The sequence below is a fragment of the Thermobia domestica genome, chromosome 7, assembly GCF_964235325.1.
Source record: "Thermobia domestica chromosome 7, izTheDome1.hap1.1, whole genome shotgun sequence".
Classification (NCBI taxonomy): Eukaryota; Metazoa; Arthropoda; class Insecta; order Zygentoma; family Lepismatidae; genus Thermobia; species Thermobia domestica.
The window spans coordinates 114,028,559-114,051,747 of NC_137460.1; the positions used below are offsets into that span (position 1 = coordinate 114,028,559).

The following is a 23,189-nucleotide window of genomic DNA, read 5'->3' on the forward strand; positions in this document are numbered from 1 at the left end:
AAGACAGAAGGTGTACACCAAGTGAAGCACGCTGGGTTGCTCCGGTTGCATAGAAATGAGCGCTATTCTGCTGGGAGAAGACAGAATTCCCCAGCAGGATAGAGTGTCTAGACAGAAATACACTACTTAGACATAGTCGGAGAATAGAAATAACGCCACGAATAAACCACACTCTAAGGGGCCGCGGTGGCTCAGTGGTAAAACGTTCATCTCTGGTGCATGGGGTTCCTGGTTCGATCCCAGCTCGCGCCAAGTGAACTTCGTGGGGGACAAAAAGCGTGTGTGGGGGTCTGCTCGGGGTTATCCCGTTTCATCCCTCCATTTCATTCATTTCTCATCATCATCATCTTATTTATCCTTGCCGGCATACTATGGAACGTAAAACTGAAAGATTTCATTTCCTTTTATAAACCACGCTCTAGTTTTACTCTTCTGACTTAAAATCAAAGGCAACTAAGACATGCACTTTATTGACCCTCATATTAGAATGACAGATATCAGATTCCTTAAACAGCATTACGATCTCTAAGTTAATTGTAAACTATATAAATAATTGGATGTGATACTTTTCTAAGCACTTTTTCGAAATACAACCTTTTGAAGAAAGTAAAATTTTCAATCCCTTGTATTATTATTCCAACTTCTTAGAAATAGTCATATCATGGTCACAGTATTCGACACTAAGGTGTTTGTGATGTGTATTAAGGGAGCTGCGGTGGCTCAGAGCTAGAACGTTCACGTCTGGTACGTGAGGTCCCAGCTTCGATCCCGGCTCGCGTCAAGTGGGTTTCGAGGTGCATAAACACTGTGTTTATGGTTTTTCTCGGGTTTCTCCAGTTTCCTCTCATTTTCTACATTCTACCATTTCATTCGTTTTCATCATAACCATCTCCTTCAGCTTATCTCTTCATCTATATATAAAAAAAAAGTTTAAAGTCTGCGCCATGCCAAACAAATTAATGTGTAATATAAAATTAGTTTGAATGATAATTTTATGAAATATTACATTTCTTTGGCTTGGCACAGACTTCAAAATTTTTTACAGATAATGGTAATGAATTATTTTCAGTTCTTAAGCTCGAATTATTATTATCTGCTTTTTTAGTGCTTTTATTATTTTCTAGTTCTACATTTTAGCGCTTTTGTTGAAGCTGGTTAATATTGTTCTTTTAAAGAAGTTCTAATACCGTCATTTAGTGCATGTCAATCCAAAGTGTAATGATGATTAACTGAAAGCTTCACTGCTATTTCTGTCTCTTTAAATTTCTTTTTCTTCGTACTTCTTCCCTTCCATGTTTAAGAGCCTGCCTTACTAAAAATAACACAAAATTTACAAGTTTTCTTTTGGTTGTTTTTCATAAGTGAAAGGACATAATAAAATGCAACTTACCACAATCATAGATAATGCTGTACTACAACAGAAAATATGAACCTGAAGAATTTTCAATGCTGCTATCCATAGAAATTACAGTGTTGCCAGAATAACAATTTCCCTAAAATCTAAGTTAGGGCAGCGATTAGAGGAACGAACTCAACTGCATTTGATTACGTATCATGTTGTTTTGGTTTCCTGTGAACTACTTTTCAAATAATAGTTGTATTTAGTTTGTAATAAACAAAATAGTTTTAACATGCAGTTATTAAAACTAAGTAATAATGCTATTTAAAAAGTAGTTCACAGCGAACCAAAACAACGTGATACGTAATCAAATGCAATTGAGTTTGTTCCTCTAATCGCTGCCTTAACTTAGATTTTAGGGAAATTGTTATTCTGGCAACACTGTAATTTCTATGGATAGCAGCACTGAACATTCTTCAGGTTCATATTTTCTGTTGTAGAATAACATTATCTATGATTGTGGTAAGTTTCATTTCATTATCTCCTTTCACTTATGAATAAACAAGCAAAATAAAAATGGTGAATTTTGCATTATTTTTAGTAAGGCAGGCTCTTAACGAAAGGGCTTTTAGTTTACTTTTTTTAGTGTTGTGTTATAATACGAGGGAGAGTCAAAAAGTTGTCTGAATGTTGTAGTTCTCGCATTTGTGATGCAATCACAATGAATCTTGGCCAATACGGTCCCTAGGTTGCCTAATTCGGAACTTAACAAATGTGAACATGTTTTAACAGGCAGTGTACGACTAGTGTAGCTGAACGGAGGAATGTGTGCTGATCAGTGGGTGCAATTTCAACGCGTAAACATCAAGTTTATGCGCAAATTGGGGGAAAATCTGATTCAGAGAGTTTGGTAGCGTTAAAAACTGTTTAGCACTATCGGATGCTTGGCTCTTCCCAAAGCTAAAAATAGACTTTTTACGTTTCACCAACGTAGAAGAGATTAAAACTAATGTGACAGCTGAACTTCAGAAGATATCAAAAGAGGCCTTTCATCGGTGTTTCCACCAATTGCAGGAGCGATGGAACAAGTGTGTGTGTGTGTTCCGAAGATGCCAACTTTAAAGGCGAATAAATAATTGTGTTCTTATATTGTTGTAATAAAGAGCTACAACAAAATTCCGGGAATTTCTTGATTGCTCCTCGTACTTTTAGTATTTTTGTATAACCAATTCATTTTTCATGGGCACTTGGGACTCTTTGTTTTTCGATCACTTTGTGGATATATAGGGTGCGCCGTTACTGAGCTTGAAAGTAAAAAACTAAAAAATCTTTCAATTTCACGTCTTATAATTTTTCCCTTTAGGTTAAAAAAGACGGACGACTAATGAAAGTGGGCATAAACCGTGCTGATACCAAAAGTAGGGTGATTTCTCCTTTGTCTTCCCTTTACGGTGACCTCTCCTTGATTCACTGAGGTAAGTTGATCTTTTCCACTTGCACAAATCGAACGGCGGGGGAATATCAATTTCTTACTTACTTACTCTTCGGCGCTACAGCTCGGGGTAAGCTTTGGCCTCCTGTACAAGCAGCCAGGATCAATTTCTTACTACCTCGTGCCATATGTTTCCATCCTCTTCCTTTCATCTTTTGGAGATCACATCTCACGTCATCTATCCATCTTCTCTTTGGTCTTCCTACTTTACATTCCACGTTGCGATTACCAATCTTTGTTCTTTTTCTGTTGCTTAGGTCGGTCTCCGTTGTGTCCTATTTCCTTCCGAGGCTGCTTGTTGGGTTTCGTAACCATTCTCTTTTCCAGTGTGAGGTGGTTAGCCTCACGCCCAACCCCCTACCTCGAGGACCAGGAGTTTTTTTTTTTTTTTTTTTTTTTTTTTGGACAGGGTCTTCTTTCCCTTCCCTTTGTAAATCCCTCTACCGACTGCAAGGCAGCAGTGTTTTTCTGTCGGGGTTGACTACCTCAGCCAATTATCCGCGACTGCTTATTCGTCAGATTTCTCTGCTTATTTCGCAGCTGACCCTCAAATTTGAAGGTCGTTCCACAATCCGCAATCGTAGACGCGCCCGGTCGCAGTCGGCACTGCGTGGCCCAAATAGCCCGAGGAGGGGGGTGGAAATATGCTAATACGACTGTGAATAGACTCTGTTACATTATTCCCTGGTTCTGTTACACGTTTTCCAACTCATATGGAACTTTTATTACGGAATTAAGCTTAAATTCCTCTATATCAGGGGCATTTGTACAGTCAATGAATATTAAAATATTAATAATTTAGCACAGGTTTATTGCTCCCAGGCACTAAACTAGAAACCGTTACTGGTAAAGATATTTGTGATTTGGAGTTCACGACACCATGCTCAAACGATGGAGTCATCTTTGCATTCATCATTAACTTAAAAGATTGTTCGAAAGTAAAAATCTTGTACCTCCAGTTCTCTCTCCGGTTCTTCTGAGGGATTCATAGATGGAATTGGCGGTGGTTCTTTGACATCCTCTTCATTAAGTTCCTTATGAATTTCTTTTAGTTCTTTATCTAACTGTGTCAATTGTTTAATGATTTCTTTCTTTCTTTCTCTGAAAGCATATATCTTCGCGTTAAACTCTTCTTTCATATCAAAGATCTGAAAAAGACGATAGTAAACAGAAAAAAAATGATCAAAACAATTCACAAGTTAGAACAAAATCTACACAATTGCCCATACCAAAATAAACCCAAACAATACAGGACTACTACAAATAGACTGGCTGATTTTGTTCGCATCTTGTGTTAATATATATACAGGGTCTCTCACCTAATTTTGCGACCTCAAATATTTCCGAAATGACAAAAAATGTAACAAATCTAGTTACGTAAGAATGTACACATGTCATGGGCCTATAAAATTCTGTGAACAACAAGTGCCCCCAAGGGTCCCATTATAGGGCCCCAGGGACCAACTTGAAAATTTCAAATGGACTAGGGACCACAATTTTATTGCAAATTCTGATTCCACGATCAAAACTAAGCAACTTTTACTTGAAACACTTTTTCGTTATTCTAATAAATGGCGCTGTAATTGCATAAAAATGAATATCATCGTACGCACATCTAACTCTGCGATCTAAAGTATTTCCGAAATGACAAAAATAGGACAAATCAAGTTACGCAACAACGTACCCATGTCAGGGGCCTATAAAATTCTGTGAGCAACAAATACCCCCAGTGACCCCATCATAGGGCCCCGGGAGCCAACTTGAAAGTTTGAAATGGAAACCCCCTATTTTTATTGCAGATTCTACTTCTGTAATCGAAAGTGAACAACTTTTACTTGAAGCACTTTTTCGTTATTCTACTAGATGGAGCTTAATAATAATAATAATAATAATAATAATAATAATAATAATAATAATAATAATAATAATAATAATAATAATAATAATAATAATAATATCACGTCATCTAGAGCTGATGATAAACTAAATACCTCGAGAAATACACTTGCAATTTAAGTACGTATCCAATCACTATAAAAGATCTATTCAACTAACATAAAATGAAGTTGCTTTCATCTTCCCAAAATTTCAAATAGAAATCCTCTACATTAATGCAGATTGGGATACTGCGACCGAAAATACGCAATTTTTAGTTTATGTATTTTTTTCGTTGTTCTCCTAGGTAACATAAATCGCAAAGTAATATCATTGTACGTCACCTGAGGTTGAAAACGAAAAGCTGGTTCAAGAACTGGACATGCTGTGTGATGTTAGTGCTAAGACTTGCAAACAAATACGTTTGTAATAATATTCTTCAAGAACTGAGATCTTTTCTCTGACTTTATGGACACTATGAAAGTTGATTAACTATAGCTCTTCGTTGGGAATTAATAATCGGACATAGTGTCAAAAGAGAATTAGGTTATTCATTTTTGTCATGTTTATGTAGATATGTATAATGACGATTTGATTTGAATATAGAGCATGGGTGATATCAATAAAACGGAGAAGTTACTCATTACGCCCAATTTTGAAGTAGTTACTCGCATTGGTATCAATAAAAAGAGAACTGAGCACTAGTCGTCTCGGCTGACCTCGGAGAAGTCCCGCCCTTTTGAAGTAACCACACCTCTATTCTCGAGCCGAGTAACTACTACGCGTTTGATATCAATAAAAATCAAAGACTCCTCTGTGATGCTAGTAACTTCTCCAAATTTGTGGAGCAAGCTAAATAGGTGACTCCGTGCGAAATATGGCAGAGTAGCTATATGATTGTTTTACTACGTAGAAAAACTTATAAACTGCATAGAAATGTTGGAAATGGAGATTACAAAAAGCATTATAAGTTTATGAAAGAAAATGTAGTGATTAGCACAACATTTTTTAAGGAGAATCAACCGAAATTCGGGGTGGTGGACTACGTAATGATGAAAAGATGCGGGTTTTCTTCAAGGGCGTCGATCCTATGGGGGCCAGGGGGCCTGAGCGCCCCAAAGCTTATGTGGGCCCCCTATCGTATTTATGAATGTACAATATTTGGCATAATTAGAGTGCAATTTGTCTTAAAATCCTGAGATATATACCTTCTGCATCTGAATCCCCCCCCCCTCAAATTTACAGAGAAATCGGTGCCCTTGGTTTCCTTGCGTTACGTGAGTGATCCGGGATTCCAGGTCGGAATGTCAGGGGATTCTGGTGTGGCTCAAAGTACTGTCTATGACTACATGAGAATGGATTGTCTTCGGAAGTGTGCGTAATATACAAACAGCAAAGGCAGAGTGGCAAGAACAATATACATTTCCGGGTCTTATCGGAGCACTTGACTATACACAAGTGGCATTAAAGAAACCTAGTATTTTGGAGAGTAATACGTTAATAGGAAGAGCTATTTCGTGGCTAAGCGGTTAGCGTACATGCCTTTGGCATAGGAGACCCGCGTTCGATTCCCGGCAGGAGCTCATGTGGTTTGGATTCCACGTTAATCAGTGGGTTCTGTGGCACGCTACTGAAAAGGACATTAAACTAATAATCAACTCAACTCAACGTTGATAGAAAGGGTGTATACATGAGAATGTATTTTTTTTTATGTCAGGGCGAAAGGGGACACGTATGGTGTGGAAAACGCAATCAGATGGACGTGATTTATGACGTGGGTGGCTGCACTTTTTTAAAAAGAAAACAAAGGAGCCAAGTGTCTGATTTCGTTCTTAAAGCTAAACAATCTACAAAGACCTTGGACAACACGTGATATGCGCTTGTCGTGTTAATCTTGATATTGCTGGATTCCAATCAACATCCATCAGCTCAAATAGGTTCATTCCCATGGTTTCAGTATTACTTTCTTCTTTCCCGTTTTTCTTTTTTTATTTTTTCTTCTTTTTTATTTTTGTTTTATTCTCGCTCGAATATTAAAGATTCTCTTTTAAATTTGTGTCTCAGTCGTAGATGTATTTGATATTTCGTTGCATTTCACTGTAATTACCTTCAAAGTTTCGGCTTTCCTTCGTTTACTTTCTGGTAGCTGTGACTTTGAAAGTACCACTGGAAACTCTTTTAGAATATCCACAAATGCACTTTGATTGAAGCTATCGTTGCTACTTGCCCGTTTCATGGCTTTTAAGATATTACGCCATAGGTTAAAAACAACGAAATGACTGCGCGATGAATGGGAGAAATGAGTAATCACTTCTTTTATTGATACGACTCAGTGCTACGTGCAGAGGAAGCGCGAGTAAACGTTCATAAATCTGGAGCAGACTAGACCTGAGTAGTGGCTTGTTTTATTGATACGAAATTGAGGGAGGAGATTACTCCAGGTGTAGTTACTCCGATTCTCGAGCAGGACTTCTCAGGAGTAGTTACTTATTTTTATTGATATCACCCCATGTGATTTTACCTGAGAGGTAAAAGTGAAAGTGAACACGTAAGGTTGATCGGTGGATCTATAAAAGTTTAAATGAACATAATCATTTTGTTGTTATGGTTATGTTGATGTGCATAATTATGATTTGTTTCGAAACTGCATGTAATTCCATCTGAGAAGTGAAAGTAAATATAAGCATGTAAAGTTGATCGGTAGATCTAAGAGAGCAAATGTGCTCTTATAAATTTAGTGGAACAAATAACATTTGACTAGAAGACATATATGTGTCACCCCTATATCATGTTCTGTAAATACTTATGGTTGATTATAAATTACGGTCCAGCAATGTAGCAGGTATTAGATATTGATAGCTGTAAGCATTATTACAGAGAACACTCAAGCTGTATTTCAACTGGTTTGTATTAGAGCTCTCAAAGTAAATTTCTAACTTTGTTGATGATACGAGGATGGGGCAATCACCAAAGGTCATGTGCTGAGGTAAGGGTAATATTTAACGAAAAAAAAAAATCGCGTTCTATACAATCCCATTTCGAGATCTACTGTCGAATGCATCGTAAGACGCGTCGAGGAAACGGTAACTATAAAGGATTGTAACATTCCATGTTGACCGATATCGGCGACAAAGAGCTTGATGTTGCAGTCATTTGTTGAAAATACTCAACTTAGCACTCATAAAGCTGCTGAACATGACATTAGTCACATGTCTACGAAAATAATGAAGAAAATGAAGTATATCAGAGTATATCAAACAATGCCAAACACTTTCGATAATCTTTGTCAAAGGGTTATTGATGAAGTTGTACTCGTTGAACTGGACGTCATCAGGAATGCACTACTTGTGTTTTACCATCGTATTGCTCACTGACAGACCAAGAAAAGTGCGCAGTTTGAGCACATGCTGTGAAACATCAGTTACAGTTTGTTCATCTGCCAATTTTAAACAACCAAGTCGTGAGAGGCAAGGGGACTCATGATAATCAACTTCTTCGAAGAAAAACCGAGAAGACACTATGTGGCTGTTAAAGCTGATGTGTAGTTACGCATTCCGCAACTAGGATAACAGTAAATCTAGATAGCAGGAAACGAAGACAGGGCAACGTTTTTCCATGTGAAACTACTTCCATGTGAAGCGGAATTTTCAACGAAGTTAGGGTTGTGTTAAATCCAAGAGTATCAGCCACCTCTCCCTAACAATTTAACTGAACTTAGAGAACGCATTTAAGAAGCAAATGGATCTCCTGACTCTGGGATGTAAAAAAAAGTGTGCCAATAATTAGACTAATAAACTGATGTATGTTGAATTACAAACAGCACTCATCTTGAGCAACTTTCACAAGTAACATAACACGCAGGTGTCTACAAAAAAAAAAAAAAAAAAAAAAAAAAAAAAAAAAAAAAATTGAGTTTTCTCTCATTTAACACAAGCAGCATGTCATTGTGACTAAACACACGTTAGTTATTAACCTTTGAAATCGGGAAGATCATTTACAATAGCCCTGTATATCAATTAAGTTTCTTTGCACTTTATCCAGGTTTTGTAAATTTGTTCTCCTGTGAAATCTCCTTTGTCATATGTGCTTTTACGCACTAGTGTGAAATAATGATTTTACTTTATCAGTCCGTGTTACGTGATATTTAACGAACATATTGGTCTAATGGACCTTTAGAATTCTAGGGAAGATGTTTCCTGTTGCAAAATACAAAAACTTTCCTTTTCATATTGTAATGGTCTTCCAATCTCCGAGCATTGCAATCAGATTAGAGAATTACAGGAAGAAATAAATACTATCAAGGAAAAGATTATCACCGTAAATGGTAATCCTGATCCGATCATCAACAGAGAACATATGCCAATTGAACCCAGACTAGCTATAGAAGAAAGTGATATACCTGAAAGCTATTCTGAGAGGGGTGATAGTGCCTCTAGTATCCGGAAAAAAGAGAGAAGACGGCATTCATCACATCGCAGGAAAACCAAATATGTAGTCTAAACATTTGAAACAGTCTAATAATAATCATCATTTCCGATTTAGCGAAATAAGATCGTTAACCAAATTTAGTGGAAGTCTTGTTTTGTTTCACTTTGAGTATTGTTATGATTTCTTTGTGATTCGCTTCACTTATCAATATTGTGCTTTCAAGGTCTTTTATAATCGTCTTAATTATGCCCAAATGGAAGAAATAAGTTATGTAGTATTTCAATATACTTTAATTTAATTTGTCAATGAGCTCGAATAATATTGAGTTAAAGAATCTATTTTAGGACCTAAATAATTAGCAAAAAGGTCGCATTTTGAATAAGTTCACTTCGTCGATAATTTTATAGAATTAAAATGGAATTAATTATTAAATGAATGTAAGAATATTATTGAGACAAAATGAAATTAATATATATGTATTATAATTTATATATGGAAGGGATATTCGGAAAGTAAGGTAACCACGTATGTAAGATATGTAACGGTCCAGGATTCTTTCTTCAATTGTAACCAATTTAAGAAGTCCTAGTTGGAAGCCATATATATACATAACGATATTGTATATCTGATATCTGTGAATTACTTCTATTTTTAATTGCAGCTATTTTGGGCAACGGTGCTTAAAAGTGTACAACCTGTTGTGAAGAAGAAGAAGAAAAAATGTAGAATATATGTTGAGATAGATATTTATATAATGATAGTTACAGTTTCGTGTTCCTATGACAACAGAAAGTTTTTCATGGAGATCTGAGAATAAAAGTAAGTTGTGCTGTATATAATTTTAATGTGTGATAATAGATGGTTCTTGCAAAATATATATAAAAAATAAATGTGCTAATGGTGATGTGTTATTTATTTTAATCTTCGAACTAGGTAATATAAAATATAACGAAAATCTCGTTATAAAACAACTTGCGTTTTTGCGACTGTTTTTATTAGTCGATATGCTTATGGTAATCATGGCAACGTTGCACAACTTTTTCTGCGAAATTTTCAATTTTGTAGCCTACTTATTAAGGCTTTATGTGTGTCAGCAGATAAGGAAGTAAAAGTTTGCGTAGTTTCAGCGCACCCCCCTGACTTGTGTACATTCTTACGTAATTAGATTTATCACATTTTTGTCATTTCGGAAATATTTGAGGTCGCAAATTTAGTGGACGTACGTACGATGATATTCATTTTTTGCGATTACACCGCCATCTATTAGAATAACGAAAAAGTGCTTCAGGTTAAAGTTGCTTAGTTTTGATCGCAGAATCAGAATCTGCAATAAAAATAGAGGGGGGGGGAGGGTTCCATTCGAAATTTCAAGTTGGCCTCTGGGGTCCTATGATGGGACCCAAGAGAACACTTGTTCTTTACAGAATTTTATAGGCCCCTGACATGTGTACATTCTTACGTAACTAGATTTGTCACATTTTTTGTCATTTCGGAAATATTTGAGGTCGCAAAGTTAGGTGAGACACCCTATATATATATATTAACACAAGATACGAACAGAATCAGCCAGTCCATTTGTAATTGAAACTAATAGCATTTAGGCCAGTCCTCTCTACATATAAGGAGTAGACCATTGAAACTAATAGCATGAAAATTAAAACTCACCAAGTCACAAGTGCTCGATATAGTTTCCTTTAATCACAAAGCACATGTCCACAACACACGTCTACACGGTAGTCTCAACTCCACCTACACACGTCGGAGTATATCCTGGTCAACCTTACCCACAGCCGATCCGATCCGATTCTTCAGATCATCAACATTAGCTGGCAAGACTAATTTCCGCAGCACTTTCCGCACTGTACGCTATGGTATACCAAACTCTCGGCCTCTCTTTACAATATATTTGCTGGAGCATTGCACATGAGCTTTTCTTACGTGCTCAATGGTCACACAACAATTACGCGCACCTAGTAGTCAAACCGATGTACTAAAGCCTCTCACGAAATCTGAAATGAAACTTAATGAGTGTTTCTTTGCGTGCTGTAAGTTACAATACTCAGCACCTTATACTATTAGCACAAGATGAAAACGAAATCAGGGAGATCATTTTAGGGGTATAGAAGCAAAACCTGCTAAATCCATTTTTTCGTTTTGTCGGGAGACGAGATAACAAAAGTGACTTCCTTATGTTTCAAAACTGTTGAACAATAACTTCATTGTTTGGTATTCCGTTAGTGTTTTGTTTCTTTTATTTTAGATTAATATTCAAACTTCTAATAAAACAAGTCATTCATTGAATGCATACGGATAAAAACAATTCACATGTCACCTTTAAAGATCAGAGGCTTCAACCGCAATTTTGGAGATAATGCCGTGACAGGAGAGCCAAGACTGTTTCACCAAGTTCTACAACCACTTCAATACATGGCTTGATTTATAAGGTATCTATTGTGAATAAACAGTATTGCAATCTACCAGCCCACAACGTGTTGTCTTTCATTTCTCATTAGTCATCTATCCTTTTGACTATGTATGGCACAAGGACATATGTTTAGCTTTTAAATAAGCCTAAGCAAAATATAGCTACCTCAGATAAAAGGATACAAAAACTAAGCGGCCTGGCTATACAGACACTAAGGGCTGATAATAAAAAATAACAATAAATTAATTATATTTTTATACTAATATTTTTTTAATCTTTTAATTTTAAAAATATGTATTTTTGACATACGTTTACTGACATACTCTTTTGTTCCATTTGCTACATAATCAATCTACGTTATTTTTTACTTATTTAATTACTAGCAGAAGTACCTGGTTCTTCGCACGGGAATAATAAGGTTAATAAATACAAAACCGGAAATTTGAATATCATAGAACTTTGCTTCTTTAAGAAAGGAACTTTCGAAAATGCTGAAATACAGATTTCCTTATCTTTAATTAAGATTCATATGTCGAATATTATAGCTGTAAAGTAAGCAAGTGCTCATATTGGACACTTACTGAATAAATAAATGAATAACAAAGGAAAATTTGACTATAGGTATTACAGAAATTAACCCCATTCTTCTCGTAGGAACGAGAATTTCGGAAAATACTTAAATGCCTTCTTTGAAATCAACAGTTTACACATCAAATTTCACACTTTCAACTTTAGCGAATTCTCACATTCAGCGTTTTGTGTATAGAGCATCAGAAATTTGAATATTACAGAAATTGCTCTCCTTTGCCTGTTGAAACTCGTATTTCGTCTTATTTGCACCCGAAAGTTTATATACCAAATTTCATACTTCTATTTAAAACAAATCCTTAAATTCTGCATTTTATGAATATAACACCGAAAATTACAATATGAATGAAATTAGCTTCCCTTTCCCTTTTTAAATGTAGAATTTTAAAAATCTGTCACACACGTGTTTAGTTAACTTTAATAAGGAGCTTATATGCTGAGTTTAATTTCTCTAACTTCAGGGGTTCGTCAGATATTCTTGGCAAAAAATCGAACACACTTTTACTCACCTTAGAATACTATTTTAAAAAGTCGTTTATTACACTTTGCTTCTGTGATAAAAAGAGTTTTCGGTCCAACTTTGACGTTCCTAACTATAGCAGTATGACTTGAAGAGTGAGCCACTTTTACTCCTCTTATAATAGTATATATTTCTTTACACATTTACCCACTGCAAGTAGAACACTACAGGTAAATTTAATTTTACCTTTCTCTTGGTTTGTAGAAGTTCTTCATATTTCATCTCAGTCGTTATCCTTTTTTCTTTAGGAACTTTATAATCAGGCGCTGTTTTCAATTTGTAGTCACCAATGCTCATTTCAGCTTCTTTCAATCTCTCCAGGTCTGCGGGATCTATTTTCGTAGGATCAGGTTTTGCCTTCCGAAATTCTTCCCACTGAAATAATAAAGGACATATGATTTAAAAATGATAAAACAGAAATGTTATCTCGAAGTTAGCCAAATGAATGTATAGTTGGGTCTCTAAACTTGAAAGAGAACGTGATTTTCTGGATCGAATTACCCAAATCGTCGTTACGTTCTTAGGATAAGGGAAGCTAATAAAGTAAAATAAGAAATGGCAATGTTTAATATACCTTTTCTGTTTCTGTTGGTTGTCTTGAACCTTGTCCCTTTGAGTCGTAAAGTACCACTTGAGTTCCCAGACTGCTAGAATTATCGTTCCAACTCTGGCTGCGCGATCCGATCTGATTTGAAGCAATCAATAAACAATTTTTGCAATAAACATGGAAGAATGACAAATAAAAGGTAAGGAACTTGCTCACCGAAATTCTTGCTTTAGCTCTTATGTCATAACCTTAGGTTAGGCGATGACAATGTTTAGTTTTATCATTAGGGAAGTTACACTTATCTGCGGAATTGTTTCTGTGGTAGTGATTACATATTCTTAGAAGCCACAAATCTGGAGGAAGTGCAAAACAAATATTTTAGACTTTGCAATAAAGTTATGAACACCTATGAATTGATATAACAGTCTCTTTATTTATTTATTTTTTAACGGTGAGCAACGTTACAGCGTATTGATTGCTGTTTTCCGTTTAGTTAAACATTAAAGAGTATTATCATTAGAACTTTCACATCATTATCAGAATGTAAACAGGGTACGGCAACTTACATTTCTTACTGTAGGTAAGATATATCTATAGTATAATTTCAAATCATGCACAAGGAATGATTTTAAAATTAATTTTTGTTATTAACCAAATTATTAAAATGGTAAGTGAACTCCATTGATAGCGTCTGTAAGTTTTTCTGAATGGTTTCGGGCACTTGTTCGACAAGTTAAGTCAGTCTCATGAAGATCGAATAAAACTTTATAAACTTTATAAGGATGTGACTTTATAAACACATACCTAACATTTTACGTATGTCTTGTTACTGACAGGTGCGGGTTTTAATGTAGACCACACGGTCACGTGCCCACGCGTTACCCAAAAACAATAGCATTACAACAATAATATACAAATACATTAACTGATATATATTTTTTAATGCTTGCATTTGCAACGTCATTATCAAACCAAGCTGTATCTGAAATTGAAGAGCACGGTCACGCACGTTCATGGGTAGACGAAACTTCGTAATATAGCGATGGACGTTTCCTGTTTGCGGACTTCCGGTTTCATTGCTTTAATGTTATTTCTACCTTCAAAGTTGCGGAAGCTGACAGGAATATCGTGATTGAGTCTACTGAGAATGGGCACACTAAAATGTTGACACCTCACGCATTTGGCGCCGTGCGCTGTTGGACAGAACCGAATTAACCTCGCACAAAGCGAAGAATTAGAAACAGCGATAACTTCCATACAATACTCTTTGCTCTCTCACAATAGTTGTGGCTCCACTCGGCAGACAGCATTAATGTCACGTGAGCTATTTACCTAATTAGAATACAATCTACATGACATAAGGGAGAATGCGAAAAGTGAGAATGAATGTGTAACTCTCGTGCAGCTAATGCACTCTTTTGCTTTTCGTGCATTTTATTCAATAAAGAAGACACGTGGAATAAAACTGGTATAAATGGCTTAAAATACTTTCGTAAAAATGATAATAAAACAATAAAATACAAAGGTTGTCAAATAACCATTCAGATAATGGAAAGAGTATTGTTGTATTAGGACAAATAGTGTTTGAGTAAAGCTTTATGATGATTATAAGATGTCTATATACAGTAGAAAACTTGTTGACAAAAATAAATATATCTTTTGTTGCATATTATTGATGCGATTAAGTTTAGTGGAAAATAAGAATTGACTTCAAGTGACATGATGAAATAGCTACCGTATATTTGTGAATCCAAGACAACCTCCATTTTTTAAACAAATGGTTACAAAAAAATAAATAAATAAATAAATAAATAAATTGCAGCACATACTGGGTATATTTTCATAACTTACTATAAGACAACTTACTATAAGATAACTAACTATCAGATCAAATGCTGACTTTCCTTAGCGTTTCTCACTGGGAAGGTCCACTGAATCTGAGAACGGTCAAGGCTATAAAGTGGTAGGCGAGCAAGAGAGTAGAGTTAGAGCTTAATGAAAGTTCGTGATTTCATATGATAAAGAAAAATTCCATTTTGTATGTCGCGAAAAAATGCACAGTAATTCAAATACAGTAATACAGGGTATCCCGATCAAACCTCCCACATTTTAAAGATTAATAAAACAAAAAATATTGGAAACAGACATTTGTTGTAATTATTCTGTTCTATTGTGTATTGAAATTACACAGCAATTGGCAATACAATTATTGTAAGTAACACCGAATAAAACTACCCACGTTTTGACTAGGTGTAGCGCTTTCAGTGGAGGGGTAAGAGGAGTGGGGGTCATCGCTTCTGTTTACCTCTCCTGCCGATTTCAGTCACCATTATGGTTTGATCAGGAGATCATCGCGCATACACAGTCAAACAGTTTTTCAAAAACAGCAATTCTGTGATTACAGTGCAAAGAGCTTCTCGCTTCGAATTTGCTATTCCACGTAGTGAAAATGTTCCTGATCAGAAGACTATCTTGCACTGGGTCGACAACTCCCAAACAACAGGTTCACCGTTGGAATATCGAGATTGTGAGACAGTAAAGTGCAAGAACAGAACAAATCAGTGCAAAGTAATTACAAACTGTTTTAATATCATTTTATATTTTTCAGTAAAAACTTTCTATCTGCAATATTTTCTATTTTATTAGCCTTTAAAGTATGGAAAAATTTTATTGGGTCACCCTGTAGTATAAAGCAATGTAATAAAATAAATTCACCTCACTTTTTCTTCCGAGTTGTGCCAATCTTCTATCTTTATATTTGTGAACGGCCCGACGAGTCCTTGGTTTCATTTTCATGCTCAAGATATGCTGTATGGAATTCAGGAATATTTCTTCTAATGTTGGTTTCTTTTCTTCCTCCACAACAGCTGTTTCTACCTCTTCTATCTTACTCTTTCTGTGAACGTAACAAGTTCATCACTTCTTAAATACTTGTTATTGTTGTTGATGATGTTAGTAGTACTATTAGTGTCAAACTTCGCTCTTTACTCTTACGGCCAAAAGTAAGGAGAATTTTATATATAGGAAAAACTTATCCTGGGACCATCTGAAATTGATAGGCCCAATAGGAACTTCCTTTTTATGTAATTTAGGCATGATATAAATAACAGATAATGTAGGTGCACCTACTTTTTTTTTTTTTTTTTTTTTTTTGTGTGTTAAACCCTCATCAATAATGCATGATTCCGAAATACTACTGTGAACTTTTATTTACTATTTGAAGTAAAGGCTCTAGATATTAGACTGCAGTCCTGACACAAGTCTATACAAATATTTTTCGCATTTTTTTTTTTTTTTTCATTAAAGTGAATTTATTACTTTTTGTTGCTTTTAAGTATCAACAGTTATTACTCTGTAACCAATCCTGAAGGCAACCAAATTTAGATGACACAATCCTTTTCTATGATAGTTGTAAATGAATTTACCAATAGCGTGTGCACATTCTTGTTTAAATTTATCAAGTTCACTTACGTCATTAATCCAAAATACCGCTTTCCCCCTTGTAGTAATGAAATCTAGGAGAAGTATTATTGTAGGGAAAAAATTAAATTTGTATCCATATTTAAAAATAGATAAAAAAACAATAAGCATATGAAAATCTTAATATACGACATTATTTAAGCCTCAATATTCTCGTTAAAATTTACTCGTGTATTTAACCGAAACATCGGGAAGTTTATTCTGCACCAAAGAATACAAATGGGTGAGTACTATATGTTATTCTTTCATTGTTCATAAGACGTGAATAATTTAAAATGCATGCATGATTAATGTGTTGAAAATGAAATCAATATAATAAAAAACTAAATATAATTACCCTTCTTGAAAAAATGAATTTATCTCTTCTTCTGTTAGCATGGAAATAAAAGTGATGTTTCATTTTACTTTAAGAAACATATACATTTTTAGCAAGCGATAGGAAGGCAACAGCATACATACATCAATTTACAAGTAAATATACTTATAGTAGAGAAGAATATAAAGTTTAACTTCATAAAACATACAGACTAGAAGACAGTGGCGGATCTAGGTGAAAACTAGAAGGGGGGGCAACTAGAACCCAGACTATGATAGGGTATTATTAGTTTACTATAAACTTTCAAAAAATATATAAATAATGGCTTCAATTATTTATGTCACTCAAAAAACTAGGGGGAGGGCCTAACCCCTCCCCCCCGGCCCCGAGCTAGATCTGCCACTGCTAGAAGAATCATAATGTCAGTTATTTCATATTGCTTGAGTATTAAGATGTACATAAAGAAAATTAAATATTTATGTACAATACTCAAAAGGTAAGGACAAAATCCCAAAGACTTAAAAAGTGAAATATTGTAAAAGAATAAAAAAGTAAACTTTCAACTACTACATCAGGGTTCCTACAAAAAAGTGAAGATCGATTTTCCTGACATTTCCTGACACAAATTCTTGTTTTCCCTGACATAAATTCTTGAATATAAATGGGAAGATATGGGGCAAGTTCTATCATACACTTTTTTTAAAGGCCTCCTCCATCTCCATACTTGTCCAACACACTCTTTTAATTACCATTTGTTATGTTCAATATGAGTGATTGTTATTTACACAAAATTAGCATATAAGTATATAATATATGTATGATATAGTACCACATACATTAACATTGCAAATTAACTTTTTTTTTTGCTTCAAAAAACAATAAAGAGCAATATAACTTGCAGTCGAGAATATATTGCCAACTCTCCCTGAGATTATTACTATCACTCCTAAAATGAAATGAAATGAAATCTTAGAATTTTATGTTCCAGAATTTTATGCCGTCTAGGCTAAAGCAGACGGTGATGATGAGAAATGAAATGCTGGAATGAAGAAAGTAGGAGGAAACGGGAGAACCCCGAGAAAACCCACGCACAGGGTGTTTGTTCACCACAAAGTTTGCCTAGCGCGAGCTGGGATGAACCAAAGGTAAACGCTCTACCACTGAGCCACCGTGGCACACTATCAGTTCTAATATTGCCAACTCTGAGACATGTTAATCTTCACATTTACATCTTTTAAAGAGAATTTTGTTTTGCTTTCAATTCCTGAATTTGTTCTACAAGAGCGTCTTGTTCTTGTTTGTAAACATGATTCCATTTGTTTCTTCTTTCCTTCCAGTTTCTTAACTTCAGCACTTAGTTTTCTTTTTTCACCTTTAATGTTACTTTCCTCTGCACTTTTGATTCGTTTCTGTTTAAGGTATTCATCATAGGGTTTCCGAGCTAAAAGAACTGAGAGAAGCATTCTCCGATCAACAGGAAAAGATTCTACAACTCCATAGTACATAATTACATCATACACCCGCCTCTGTGCTACCAGAGAATCTTCGATTTGGTTTCCTACACTAAGCGTTTTATTGACTAAGAACGTACCCTAGAGTTTTTAATAAGGAGTAAAAGAGACTTACATAATATTCAAGTTTTAAAACACCTCTTTATAGCGATGATTAGAAGTAAGTTGGAATATTGTTGTGTTCTTTGGGATCCTATTCATAAATTACAAGCAAATAACATAGAACGAGTCCAATTAAAATTTTTGAAACATCTTTTATTTCAAATTGCATCATATATTAGCAACTAAAAATGAGATCTCTTACTCTTCTCTTTTACTTAAATTTGATATACACTATCTTTACAGTAGACGTTTTCTTATTCAACAAATATATTTGTACACAACAGTAAACTTAGTGGCAGATAATTGTAATTTACTCCAATATATTAATTTAAGTATACCAAAACGATCATTGCGTAAGAATTTAGTATTTACCATAACGAGATCTCACATTACATCCACCAGGAGTCATTCATAGTTAGAGCTTGAAAAGATTTCAAGCAGTTGATTTCATCAATTCTGGATCTTGACTTCTGTTATCCTATCTCTGTATATTTGTGTATTCTCAAAAATAATACTTTGAAGAGACATTATGTACAGAATAGCAATTAATTAAGCAAGAAATCTCTATGAATTTTGAACTTGTACTCCAGACTATTTTTCATATTTTTCATTTTTTTTTAAAAAAAATATACTACTTACATTTTACTTTTGTTTTTATTATTTAATTTGTATTTTTTCCTTCTTTACATTTATAATCTCTTTTTTCTTTCTTTCAATATATAGATATATATGTATTTCATATGTAATTATATGACTACAGTAGAGCTATGTTCCTCTGTATATGGAGTTTGGCTCTGTAAAGACTATTAAAAATAAGTAAATAAACCTGAGTGTCCCGAGACATCATCAAGTGTATTTGTGATAAAATAACACTAAATTTTACAGATTTAATTTATACTGTCTCACATTTTATGGATATTATTTCTGCGTTGTCAAAGACTTTGTCCCGCGAAAACTGAAACGGTCGCGTCAGTTCCCTCTGTGGTTTCATTCAGAAGCTCGCTTGTTCTTCGAAATAAATATCGCGCTTGGATGCTGTGGAAACAGTTTCCGAGTGAACAAACATAGTCTTTTTCGAACATTAGGCGACATTCCAAATATCTCCTTCGTATGAAATATAAAAAATATGTGGAAAATATTTCATGTCAATTCACTTCTGAACCGAATAGTTTCTGGACGCTCATAAATTTCCGTAGGTAACAATCCCTTATCCTGCAAGAAATAGACTACAATTCAAACAGTTTCGATGGGAAGCACAGATCTGTTGCTTTCAGTGAGTACTTTAGCAATAGTTTTTCTAAGCTTGAGATTTCACCCATATTACCTAAGATCCAATCTGTGGTTTCGCACTAACTGACCACAATTACTACCTCCCGAGACGAAGTGAAATCAATAATTTTCTATCTTCTCACCGTTCTCCTGATCTAGACAATATCAGTACAAATTTTCTCTGTAACAGCGCACTCACTTACCCACCTTTTATCGTTGTTTTAATAGATGTTTCTCGGAATGTATCTTTTCCAATCTAATATCATACCCATCTTTAAATCTGGAGAAAACATGTTTCATTCTACAGATTTATTTCTCTCCTCTCTTCTGTGTCGACTCTTTTCGAGAAAATAATTATTAAAGATAAGAGTATGCAGATTTGTCAAATCTTTTTTAAGTAGTTTTCAGCATGGTTTCTTATCTGGACGCTTGTGTCTTACAAATTTGTCAGTGTTAGTCACTCATGCGGCCCAAGCATTCATGACTAACTCCCAGCTTGATATAGTTTATTTTGACGTATCAAAGGCCTTTGACACCATTAACATTAAGCTGCTTCTTTACAAACTCTCTAATTCATATAACATTCATGGCACGATTCTCTCTTTCCTAGATTGTTTTATCTCAGGAAGACAACAACACGTCACTCTTCCTGGATCCGTGTTTCCGTTTTGTCTCGTCTTATCCGGAGTGCCTCAAGGAAGCGTGCAGAGTCCACTCTTGTTTTTATTGTATATGGACGATTTACTTAACATCTTCTCAACCTCTTCATCAAATATATAGCTTTTGTCTGATGACTGTAAACTGTTCAGAGTCGTTAACACTGTAGACAATGCTTCTTTACTGCAAGCTAACATAGATATGTTATATGTTATGTAACTGGTGCTCTACCTGGAATCTGTCTCTTAACATCACTAATTGTACCACAATCTCTATTTTCTTAAAATTAAAGTTCTTCGAGAGAGAAATAATGTTAACAATGTACAATCCGCGGCAAAAAACCTGCAACATGAGGATGTAAGTTTATAGTGAAACTACGCCTAACAGCACAGGGAATGAACATAGCGTCTAAGTGGAACGAATCACGCCAGGTTAAACCTCGGCCTCCTCCCGTGCACACTTATTTTGGAGCAAAAGACTTCGTCATTTCACAATAAACTTATATGCTCATGTTGCAGGTTTTTTGCCGCGGATTGTACCTATCAAACGTATTTCATCTCAAAAATATCTAGGGGTTGTCTTTGATGAACAACTCCCCTTTGCAGATCAGAACAGTTCGCTCTCATCTAGAGCTATGAAACTATAAAGGTAACTAAAAAAGTTCTGTCGCTTTTTGTGCAGGTCTGTGTTTCATTGGCCTTCACACCGTGAGTTGAATGCGAATGACGAATTTCAGTTGTTGGTGTGGGTATGTCTTGGTTGTGGCAGTTCAGTTACACCGTGAATTGTGTAAGAACAGAGTGAACATGGATCCACCACAGAGCGTCATAAGGGCGTGTATGCTGTACGAGTTCGAACGCTGTTGCGGCGGGGCGGAAGATATGCCAGGTCTTTGATGAGGGTGTCGTGACTACGCGGACAGTGCAGCGATGGTTTAACAAGTTTAAGGACGGTGATGAAATACTCGAAGACGCACCACGTGCCGGAAGAACAACATATGTACAAAATGAAGTTCTTCAGGCGGCAATTGAGGCGAACAGTGGCCAGACATATGAGGAACTGGGACTACAATTCAGTATGAGTGGAGAAACCATTCGGCAGCACTTCCATCAACTTGGGATACACTACAAGTTGGGTTGATGGGTCCCATATAGTTGGCTCCGTGCCAGAAGACAACGTGAGCAGATACCTGTGTTGTTATGTTTTCTCGTCTGAGGAAGGAGCCATTTCTAGACAGAGTGTTAACATGTGATGAGTAGTTAGTCCTGTACGAAGCTCCACGGCGCTGTCATCATTGGTTAGCATCCCATGAACCGGTTCCAAAACAGCCTAAATCAGCTGCACCAGAAGAAGGTTCTCCTGTGTGTTTGGTGGACTACTCGCGGCATTGTGCATTGGGAACTGCTACTAGCTGGTCAGAGCTGTGTACTGTCAACAGTTGAGCCGTGTTCAAGAAAAACTCAAAACTCTTGGAGCCAGCACTTCTGAATCACAAAGGGGTCCTCCTGTTACATGACAGCGCTAAGTCTCACTTGGCTAGGATGACCCGGGACACCATTCTACGCCTTGGATGGGAAACACTATTGCATCCGCCATACTCCTCGGACATTGCACCATCCGATTATCACCTATTTGATTCCTTGGACAATCACCTTACAAGACGTCAGTTCAAATCCCTAGTAGAGGTGCAAAATGCGCTTGATACCTTCTTCGCTTCACGGTCCACCAAGTTCTACCGCGATGGAATCTATGGCCTTCCAGAACGTTGGCAGAAAGTCGTCGATGTTGATGGGGACTATTTTTGATCTTCCAGGTACGTTTTAGGTGACATATCGATATTCGAAGGTGGTGGGTGAAAAAGCGACTGAAATTTCTGGTTACCTTTACACTTGGTCTAGTCTTTAGATTTCTTGAAATATAAAGCCTCCCTAGCCTTTCGATATTTTATAAGGTTTTTATATCTCCGATCATTGAATACTGTTCACCTGTATGGAACATGGCAATACCTACTGATCTACCTCGCATTGATCCTATATTAAACTTCTTTCTTGCAATAGTTAGATTTAGAATTTCTGAGTTACGTAATTACACGAAACAAGAACTAATGTCTTTAATAAACTTACGTTCTCCTGATAAACGACACCGCGGAGCTGATTTACTTCACCCGTATAAGATCGTCAACGGCAAAATTGATCTTGAATTTTTATTATCGCAGATTAATTTTCGTGTTCCTTGGCGGCGAACTCGCTCTCTCAATTTGTTAACTTATGATACACTTATGTTATGTTGTAAAGCGCTCTTTGCTTTACAGACTAGCACACGATTACAATATATTGTTGAGGATGTAACATTTTTACCTCCGAGAGAGTCTTCAGAACTCAATTGATGAGAATCTTATATATTGAGAGATGAACTTTTTTTTTTTTTCATTTTCTCTCTTTTTTTCTTTTTGTTTTCTTTTTCCTTTCTGCCTTTATGTTGTACAGTTTCAGCTAATTGGTTTAGTGCTGTATGAAACTTTGTGAATAAATAAATAATAAATAAATTTTATTCTATCTTTATTGTAGAAAAGACCCTATTATTACATTATACGACTGAGAATATTTTTGAAGGTAGCTTTTTCTCTTTTTTCTTTGCAGG

At 35.6% G+C, this 23,189-nt stretch overlaps 1 protein-coding gene across 4 annotated transcripts in view; it reads right to left on the reverse strand.

Moving 5' to 3' along the window:
- LOC145690362 (cilia- and flagella-associated protein 44) overlaps positions 1 to 23,189 on the reverse strand; it is a 253,414-nt gene that overhangs the window by 56,289 nt on the left and 173,936 nt on the right. For all 4 annotated transcript variants that reach the window (XM_081765185.1, XM_081765184.1, XM_081765186.1 and 1 more), the window contains 3 exons: positions 15,930 to 16,110; positions 12,854 to 13,042; positions 3,785 to 3,979 (listed from right to left, as the gene is read on the reverse strand). In XM_081765185.1, coding sequence (XP_081621311.1) covers positions 3,785 to 3,979; positions 12,854 to 13,042; positions 15,930 to 16,110 — 565 coding nt within the window. The remainder of the gene's footprint in view (positions 1 to 3,784; positions 3,980 to 12,853; positions 13,043 to 15,929; positions 16,111 to 23,189) is intronic.